Here is a 9,478-nt window from a genome sequence, read left to right as displayed (position 1 = left end):
GGACATTGTCAAAGGCATTAACATTGTACCATACTTCTGAGTTCTGTAATTCTTAGGTCAATTCTTAGTCTTTTAGACCATGCTCTTTGATGATTAATGAAAATAAGACTCCACCTTTCAAGCCTCAGAGAAATAAAAGATAGTGTTAACTCTGTCATGAAAGGAATCTTTTCAAGAATCTATGGATTTGCCCTACTCCTCAGTGCATCTCAGCAGCCTGTTAGTACCTCTACCTTTCTCTCGCTTGGAGCAACTACATCAGGGCAGGTATTAAATCAACATCCTGCTGACACTGAGTTATAAATGCCTGGGGCAGCTGGGTTCCTGACGCGCACTAAGACTCAGCATCCTGGCCCCGTTTCAAACCCGGATGATGTGTACTTCAAGAGATTAATGTGCAAGTATAAATCACAGCCTAAACACTTCATCTGGTCCTGGACACTCCTCTCCCTGTGAGCTGAAAGCTCTTTATAGAGGATGAACTAATTAGTTTCCATACAAACTCTATGAGTTTGCAGGCAGGATGAACTCATCCCTGTCCTGTGCTGAATGGAGTCATAGCACCTTGAATGTTTAAGCACTATATTCTGAAATAACCTTCTAGCAATGTCTTTCCTGAATGAAAAATGTCCCCGCTCGGTCTCTGATCACATCATACCTGTCTTATGATGGACTTTATAATATTTTGTTTGTTTTGCCCCTTTTAAAATTTTTTGGGGAGAAGTATACCTGAGACAATTCAGATAGTACAGAAAGCGTCAGTCACTCCCCACATGGAGCCAGGGCACTGACTGAGCTCACAGGCCTCTGGCCCCCTCCTTCAGAGATCATATAGGTGGTGCTCACCAAGTAAGAGAACAATAGAAACAGACTAAAAGAAACAGACCCAAGAACTATTGGACAAATTTCCTAGTGAAACATAATCCTCTTGATTGGAGATAATCCAAAGCTTTGTATGTAGAGCAAACAATCATTGAACGAGTGGCCCAGAGAGCTTTCCAGGACCACTGTTAGACTGTGCAGGATACAGAGGAAACATTGCTAATCATAGTTAATACAAAGGACTTTAGAAGAGATTTATAGCTTTCATAAGTTGAAGTGGAGCACTGGAGTGGGATGAAGGTAATCTCAGAAATGTCTTTCTCTTTTTTGAATTCAGACCTTCCTTGAGTGAGAGGGAGGTGGGATTGAATGATATTTGGGGATCAGAAATACATGTGCCTTTGTCCTGGGATGTGTGTCAAGGACGCCCATGTTACCATTTGTGTAGGGCACAAAAAGGCTGAGGCCCACTGGACTAAGGCTCATCTAAGGACAGTTCAAAGGGAAACTTGAGAGTTGTGAATCTTTAGTATCAGCCACAAGATAGCTCTGAATTCAGGGCTTATTTTCCAGGAATTCCCCTGACACTATTTCCTCTACCAAGAAGCCTTCCTTCATTTTTTTTTTTTCTTCCAGAAATAGTTGTAAATATTGAGTTGACTTCTTGGTACCTATCAGCCTTTTGGGAATGTGGGAGTGTCAGCTGACATTCTAGGTCTAAGGTCAATGTACCCACTATGATAACGGCCACTTTGGGGTCTTCTCTAGAGCTTTTATCTCACTACCAAGAAGACTTTTAAGCAAATTTTTGATTTCAGGATGCCTGGGTGGCTCAGTCCGTTAGGTGGCTGCCTTCAGCTCAGGTCATGATCCCAGGGTCCTGGGATGGAGTCCTGCGTTGGGCTCCCTGCTCAGTGGGGAGTCTGCTTCTCCGTCTGTCTCTGCCCCTCCCCACTGCTTGTGCTCTATCAAATAAATAAAATCTTTTAAAATTTTTTTTTAAAAAGAAAATTTTTGATTTCAGACTTTTTAGAAAGAGCTCTGATCGAATTTTCTTGGACATGAAAAAGCAAAGAAAGGAAAATGCTAAGGACCCAAGCCCTTTTTGGGTGAGAATGCATATTTTTAATATTTGGCAATGTTACATACATACCTGGCAGATGTATCAACTCACACACACAAAAATTGGTTTGTTTAAAAAAAAAAAAACTTCAATTCAAATTTATTGGGATTACAAAAATAACAGCACATTTCATTAACTCATTACAGCTCAGAGTTATCAACACATCCAGAGATAAAAGAGCATCTTTAAATAACCTGCTTCTTGCCAATACAAATCTCATAACATAAAAAAAAAAAGTAGTTTATTTTCATATTTACAGAAGAAACATGCCGATTGTTTCTTAAAATTCTTTTTGGAATTAATGGGTGAGGCTATTTTTAAAGTCAGGAAACATTTCAAATCGAAGAAGGTATTTTAGAAACATCTCACAATGTGTCTTATTTAATACCACTGAATGATTCTGCATCCTCTTCTAAAGATCATGTTTTTATCGCAGAGCTTCTGGAACTTCCACCTATAAAAATAGGGGATTTTCTTTCAATAAAACAACACAAATGATAAAGTGAAAAATATCTGTAGGGTATGTCTCTAAGCAGTATTCTCTGAGACAAACTCGGAAATAGATTGATTATTGCTGTGTGCTATTCGATATTCAAATTTTATATTATAAATGAGGTTGTAAATCACTTGCAACTCAGGTAAAAATGTTGACAAGTGATGAATCTTTTTTGGAATGTAAATTATATTACCCCATTTTCTTATTAAGGAAATCAGGATTTTTAAGTGTTGGAGTGTCTTAAAATAGTCCTGCTCTGTCCAGAACGGAGATGCTAAGAAGGTGGTCCCAGCACACGTCTCAAATGGAAATGTGCTCACTGGTGACCTGCTCCTGGTGTTACAAATTTGGAGGCTTGCTCTTGCATACTAAAACATTTTAAACATTAATAAACATCTTTAGAGGTGACTTCGGTACCATCGTGCAGTGGAGGCTCACTCATGTACTACATCCGTGCCCCAAATCTGCTCTTGGGTTACTTACCCGCCTTAGCTGTTTTATGCTGCTTCCCCGAATAGCTTCCATGAGATTCTCATGAGCTGATCTCAGTGGGGTAGAAGGTCGGGAACTCTCTTCCATTTTCTTTTCTTGCACTGACCTCAGGGAATTTTTAATTTCCTTTAGGATATTGTTTGGTTGTTTCTTCACCTTTTTCCCTTTTTTCTTCTTCTGTCCATTTTGTAATGCCCGCTGGGCACTCTCCTGTTGTTTGATGACTTCTGCGATATTTCGGGTGATTAGTTTTTTCTCTGGGAGTGGAGGAGGTGCTAGCGGAGGAGGAGGTGGCAGCCTTTGCGGGGGAAGTGGCGGGGGTGGTGGCGGAGAAGGAGGGGGTGGAGCCACAGGAGATAGAGGACGGCTCCTCACGGTTTGGACTTTCTTGGGGAGTTTGGGGGATGACCAGGGAGAGTGCCTGGGAGATGCATAAGGTGAAGAGCCAGGTGTTCCTCTTTGCCAGACTTTGGTCCTAAGATTGGCTCCTCCATCATAGCTCTCTTGCTGTTTTTGCTCCTGTATCCGCTTCTGCCTCTGTTTATCCATGTTTCTCGTCAGGAGGCTTGTCATGCTCATTCTTGGTCCTGGGAGCTCAAAATGGTAGCCCAGCCTCAGCAGTGTGGTGTTCTCCCTGAGCAGCTTGACGATCTCCATCTCCACCTGGCTGCCCATGATGTGCCTCTGGTTGTGGAAGCGCAGCTCCGTGACCACCGTGTTGTGCTGCAGAGCTCTCATGATGGCCAAGATCCCCTTGCCCGTGATAAAGTTGGACTCCACGTTGATGTTGGTGATGTGCTCGTTGACTTTGAGCATTTCCGCAACGGCCATGGCCGCGCTGTCGTCCGCGCGTGTGTTGGCCAGACTGAAGGTCTTCACTGCCGTGTTGCCCTTGAGGGCCTCAGCGAAGCGGGCAAGGGTCTGCGACGTGATGTTCTCGATGTTGTTCAGGTTGACCTCTGTGGTGTCAGGGTCGTTGTTCCTAATCTTTTCCAAGGCATCCTCGATCACCGTAGGGTTCCCGCAGGGGTGAATGGCAGCCGGGGACTCTGTGCTCCTTCCACTGTGGCCATTGGTCAAATTTATGTTTTCTATTTGACTTTTAAATGTCTTTGGCTTAGAGTTATCAGAATCGATGCCATCATAATTTACAGTTCCATTAATACCTTTCTCGTTTTCAGTTGTTCCTTCCTCTTCCTCCTCTTCCTCCTCCTCTTCCTCCTCCTCCTCTTCTGTATACACCTCCTCAGAAACCTCACTGTTAGTTTCAGTGAAGATGAGCTCTTCCTCACTCTCCTCTTTGTCTTCTTCGGCAACCTGAAGAGCACGGTATCATCATGAAGTTGGTCATTTTTAAGCACATTTTTTTTTTAATTTACAAAAGTCACACATGGTTTTGTAATATATGAAATCATTATGTTGTACATCTAAAACCCAAACAATGTTATATGTCAATTATATCTCAGTAACTAAAAAAAGGGAAATAACACATGGCAAATAATACAAAAGCGTGTAAGGAAAAAGTCCATCTCTTGCTTCTGACCTCTCTAGTTGGGGCAACCAGGGTTAACATTTCATTGTATAACTTTCAACAGTTTTTTTTAAACAAACATTTCTTTTGTTTTCTGCGGAATAAATATCCAGAATTCTATTTATTATATTAAGAAAATTTACTATCATTTTGCCAATTTGAAAAATGGGTTGGAACTTCAGCTTTGGAAAACCCTTGGTACATTTTTCATTCTCTTAACTACTTGTTTGGAACTACTTGACTCCCTGTCTACTTTGAATGTAGCAAATTCAACCCTCCCTTCTAGAATCACTCCTCTATCCTTCCTTATTTCGCCACCTCAAATAAAGAAATGACAACAAAAATATACAACATTTTAATGGATTCCCTTTTTTAATGTTCAAAAAGTCTTCCACCAATTTGCCTCCAGTAGCAGCTGTGACAGTTGCCAGGTGCTCTATGCCCTGGTTTGCGTACGTGTAGACAGAGGCAGGGGGTTCTTCGTTTTTCCAACATTCATCTACCTCTGGGGTAGAGCCTGGCACAGGGTCTCAGAGACCCCATAGCCGCGATACCTGCGGCTGTCCCTGGCTGCTGTGGGGAAGGGAAGCCAAGGGGGCAGGGCTGCTTGCTCATGGCAAGCAGCAGGTCAAAACCTAGCTCCGCAGAAAAGCATCCAGGTCACCCTTTGCTGCAAATCAACTTGAAATCTCATACTAGTGCAGGGTTAAAGGAGATGGACTGCAGAAGACACAGGGTGGGAAAGATAATCGCCCCTGGCACTAACTAGAGTCTAACCATAACATGAAACAGCAGAGAAAAGTAAAAAATCTTGAAGCAAGCCATTGCCCCAGCCTGATGGTCTTAAATTATTTACCATGTATCAGTTATGAAAGACTTTCGGGCAAACACAGTCTCAGTTCTATCTTTGTCTTTCCTGCTTATCAGACTTTATACTAAGAAGCCGAGTGACCCCTTCTTTCTTTTTTCTTACCATCTTTCTGATCAAAAAAAAATTTTTTTTCTGGAAATTGCTGACAGAGTCTATTTTCTCCTAATGCAATCTTTTTACTCCTTTCTTTTGTCTCTTTTGAAGCCCCAAGCCCTCCTCTGTCCCCAAAGCCTTGGTTACTCCCTCTACATTGGCAACTTTCTTTTTTTTTCACCCCCAGGGCTCCTGCTGCCTGAGGCATGTGGAATGAGCTTTGGAAAACACTGCCTGTCTCCAGGTTTGTTTGCCCAGTTGCTACCACAAAACAGCCTCCAGTTATCCACTTGTTTGGAGTGGCAGGCACCAAGTGATGGCCTGGGGAAGGGGTCAGCCACTCCTGGGCTGGTTGTCTGGTCTTTATTTACTACCTTCTTTAGGAGCAGGAGGAAAGGGGATGCTGTGTGCATGTGCGTGCGTGTGTGTTTGTGTGAAGCTTTAGCTGTTTCAGTATTTGGAGGAAAGGGATCTGTCTCAAAATCTAAGCTATACTGCCTTTCATGCCACCATTAAATTTTATCCACTTTGGTTTTTAAAAGACCTTTGGGCTCTATCTTCAAGAGATGTTTTCCCCTCAAAATGTGTCTGAGAGACAAAATCTGAAACTGTTATCCAGCAGTGAGTCATCGTGTAATATCTACATGACACTTCTTCCAGGAAACCTTCTTTGACACCTCCTCGCATTGTCCCCTTATATTATCCTTGCCATATATGGCATGGTAGTGCCCCCAGTAAAGTACCTATTTTAATTACTTATTTGTCATTTTCCCCAAAAGACTGTTAGCTGGGTGAGGACAGGGATCATGTCTGGTTTGTTCATCTAGCACAGTGCTTAGCATGTAGTAGGGACTCCATAAAGATTTGTTGACTGAATGGATCTACACTGACATTGGCTACCAGCCACTGAGGATCAGGACAGGGCCTGGGCTGGGTGAGTGACTGTCCTGGCTCGCCTGGGGCTGAGGGGTTTCCCAGGATGCAGAATTTTCAGTTCTTAGGCCTAGATAGCCCCAGACGATCTGAGATGGTTAGCTGCCCTAGGTGGGGGACATCTAGGAGAAGGACACCAGAAGGGAGGAAAGGGTCTGGAGAGGGAGGTAAGAGGATGCGAAAAAAATCTTTGCCTCCTTCCTGTATTATCTGGACGTTGTGAGAATGGGGGTGGGAAGGTGGGGATAGGTTGAAGCCTGAGGGGTGAGTCTAGAGAAGGCAAATGTTGGCACTCTTAGGGAATAAATAAGGCAACAAGAAGGGGCCAACTATGTCTCCTGATCACCTCCCTGGCATCATTACATAAACAAGGAGGCAAGAGGCTTGCCTTTTGGTTCTGGGTCTGGGTCTATCCCTGAAGAGCTGGTTGACTTTAGTCAAGTCATTAAAGTTCTGAGAGGTCTCAGAGAAAGTACGGTATTAGTTGAGTGGTCCTCAACTGCAGTGTGTGTCATAATCACCTGGGGGACTTGTGAGACCGCAGAATGCTGGGCCCCACTCCCAGGAGGTCTGGGGGAGCCCTAGAATGAGCACTTCTGAGAAATTCCCAGGTGACGCTGAGGGGTTGGGCACCCACATTTTGAGAATGGTGGTCTTGGCACCAGCAGACCTTGGTTAGAATGTCTGCTCTCCTTATAAGCTATTCATTTCAACTGAATTTCTTAAGCTCTCCTGGTCTCAGTTCTCATGTGCAGAAGGTGAGAATTAAATGAAATAATGTGAGTGAACTGACTGGTACCTATGCCTGACACCCAGCAGATACTCAGGTTAGGGGAGCTGTAGACCCTCTGGTCTCCAAGGCCCCTTGGAGCTTAAGGCAGCATAATTTGTGTGGACCCAAGTGAACGGAGGCTGTCATTCAACAGGCACTGAACATGAATTTCATAAGCCTTTACAGAGCCAACAGCCTGATAACCAAGCCTCCCGTTTCCTTCTGGTCCATTCTGCACTGCTCTTCACTTACACGGCCACTCTGCCCCCACCCACTTGCCCGCTGCCTGGAGCTTTGTCCTGTGGTGGGGATGGGTTTACACCCTCTACCCATTGTGTACGTATGTACAAGCACACACACATTATCTTAAGGAGAAGGTCTGTAGTTTATCAAAATCTCAAAGGGGTTCTTGATTTACAAGAGAAACCCTGATTCAACTCCCTCGAGGGACAGATGGAAAAAGGAACCCTGCAGAGATGACTACCTGTTCAAGGTCTAACAACTTAGGGACAGCAAAGGGACTCGAGATAAGGTCCCCTGGCTCCCAGTCCCACAGACTTTCCACCTCTGCTCACTTCTCGGTGTTGGAAAAAAAGAATTTTGTTTACTGTAGCCACCATCACAGTCAAAGCAACCAGAGTACCCACTTCTGTCTTTATAGAAAGAAATAAATTTACTCAGCTGCTATATATATATATATATATATAGTCACAGATATCATGCCTCATTAGCAACTCACAGCTCAAATTAGACTTATGTTTGGCAATATATCTAAACCCATGCCTTGCTTGTGGGTTTTTTTCCTCTAGAAAATCCCGTCTTGACTGACTAAAGTCAATCAAAGGATCCCAGCTAAAAGTATTACATATTATGATCCACTGGGTGGCCTGAGGAATTGTTCTGTAGCAGGTGCAAATGGGTTATGAGAAAAGACAAGTGAAGCGGACTGAAAAGTTAGGAAAAACAGGTTTCCCGGGTTGGGGGTGGGGGGCCGAGGGTGGGAGTAGCTAAGGAAAAACCCGAGAGCCTACCTTTCCACACTCCCCCAGCCTCTCCTTCTCCAAGAGTTTTTGGGACTCCTTTTCCCAATAGGCCATCAGTGCCTCTCTGCTGAATGTCCCCGTGGGGGTTTTCTCGGTCAGACTCTTTTGCCTTAGCCCCACGGGAAGGCTGTGATCAGGTTCAATGTCTTCCAACTCCCTCTCTAGCTCCTTCAGCTCCTCAGCTGACAGGGAAGCGAGAAGTTCATCCTCATCGATGGATTCATATTTGCTAAGTCCTCTCCTGTAGCCAAAGGTAGACATGGTCCCTGCTTTGTCAGAGCCACAAGGAGCTTGAAGAAGCAGGCATTCAAGGCGGCCAGAAACAGGCAGGGAGGCAAGTGGTCAGCAACCAGAGCTAGGAGTGGCCTTTTAAGAGCGGTGATACAGGGCCGTGACAATGCAGAGAGGGGGTGAAAGCATGGGCTGTTTTAAGCAGCAGACGTCAGCTAGACATTTGAACACAAAGAATGTCACATCGGTGGTGGAGGGAGGTCTCAGAACCAGTGGGGATTATGAACATACTGGCCAGGGACATATTTAGCTGAGCCTGATAGCTGAGGACAGGCAGAGAGTGTTTCAGATAGGCAGTAACACAGTTCTCACTTTATATTCAAGCAACAGGAGAATAAAATTTATTTTGAAAATGACTCGCTACCGCCACCATGGCCATGAAAAGATTCTTTGATGATAATCTCAGAGGTTGAGAAACGACTACACATCACTCTATGAGTGGTTATTCGGGTTCTTCTAAAAACATACTGTGGGTGGTATTGATGGTAACAGAAGGCCATCCTAATACACCTTAAACTTTTATTGTATTTTGCAGTTTACAAGGCACTAATCGTAACAAGTCCTGTGAGATGATTATCCTCCTTTACAGATTTTGGCAATGGAGGCTCTGAGAGTTTATGTGAAAACGTTGAAGTCAGGCAGCTAGAAGGACAGAAGTGGCTTTCTCCACTGCACGACATGGCTTCCTTCTCCTCAACCAAGAGTATTAGTCAACAGCTAGACTTGCAAATAAAACTCCACAACGACAGATAACAATACTGGGTCTGGCTTATTAGTGCTAAGCAGTTTAAACATTTTATCTCATTTAATCCCACAGTCCTGTCAGGGGTATATTATCCTCCAGATTTTACGAGTACAGCCCCAGAGAGGTTAAGTAACTAGCCTAGAGCCACAGAGCTAAAAAAGTGGTGGAACTAGAATTTGAACCCAGATTTGTGTCTGGGCTGAAAACTGAAGAGATGCTAACATGAAATTATAAACATATAATATATACATATATATATATGTCCA

General features: G+C 43.8%; 1 protein-coding gene across 1 annotated transcript; it reads right to left on the bottom strand.

The window, feature by feature from the left end:
• Positions 1-2,007: 2,007 nt before the first annotated feature.
• On the bottom strand, positions 2,008-8,583 carry LMOD2 (leiomodin 2). Its single transcript, XM_035021030.1, has 3 exons — positions 8,165-8,583; positions 2,925-4,250; positions 2,008-2,399 (listed from the first exon to the last, which is right to left on the bottom strand). Exons 1-3 carry the CDS (start codon positions 8,435-8,437, stop codon positions 2,373-2,375), a joined length of 1,626 nt encoding a protein of 541 aa, XP_034876921.1. The 5' UTR covers positions 8,438-8,583; the 3' UTR covers positions 2,008-2,372.
• Between the last annotated feature and the right edge of the window lie 895 nt (positions 8,584-9,478).

This window comes from Mirounga leonina, unplaced genomic scaffold, assembly GCF_011800145.1.
Source record: "Mirounga leonina isolate KUSES-001 unplaced genomic scaffold, KU_Mleo_1.0 Mir_174, whole genome shotgun sequence".
Lineage (NCBI taxonomy): Eukaryota > Metazoa > Chordata > Mammalia > Carnivora > Phocidae > Mirounga > Mirounga leonina.
The sequence above is the reverse complement of the archived record's forward strand: the minus strand, read 5'-3'. Positions and strand labels throughout refer to the sequence as shown.

What these genes read in the sequence shown, in the direction of transcription:
- LMOD2 (XM_035021030.1), bottom strand. Translation starts at nt 8,437, where the DNA reads ATGTCTACCTTTGGCTACAGGAGAGGACTTAGCAAATATGAATCCATC. An exon ending in GGCTGGGGGAGTGTGGAAAG is followed by an intron (nt 4,251 to 8,164) that starts GTAGGCTCTCGG and finishes CGTGCTCTTCAG; the next exon opens with GTTGCCGAAGAAGACAAAGA. An exon ending in GCATAAAACAGCTAAGGCGG is followed by an intron (nt 2,400 to 2,924) that starts GTAAGTAACCCA and finishes CTATTTTTATAG; the next exon opens with GTGGAAGTTCCAGAAGCTCT.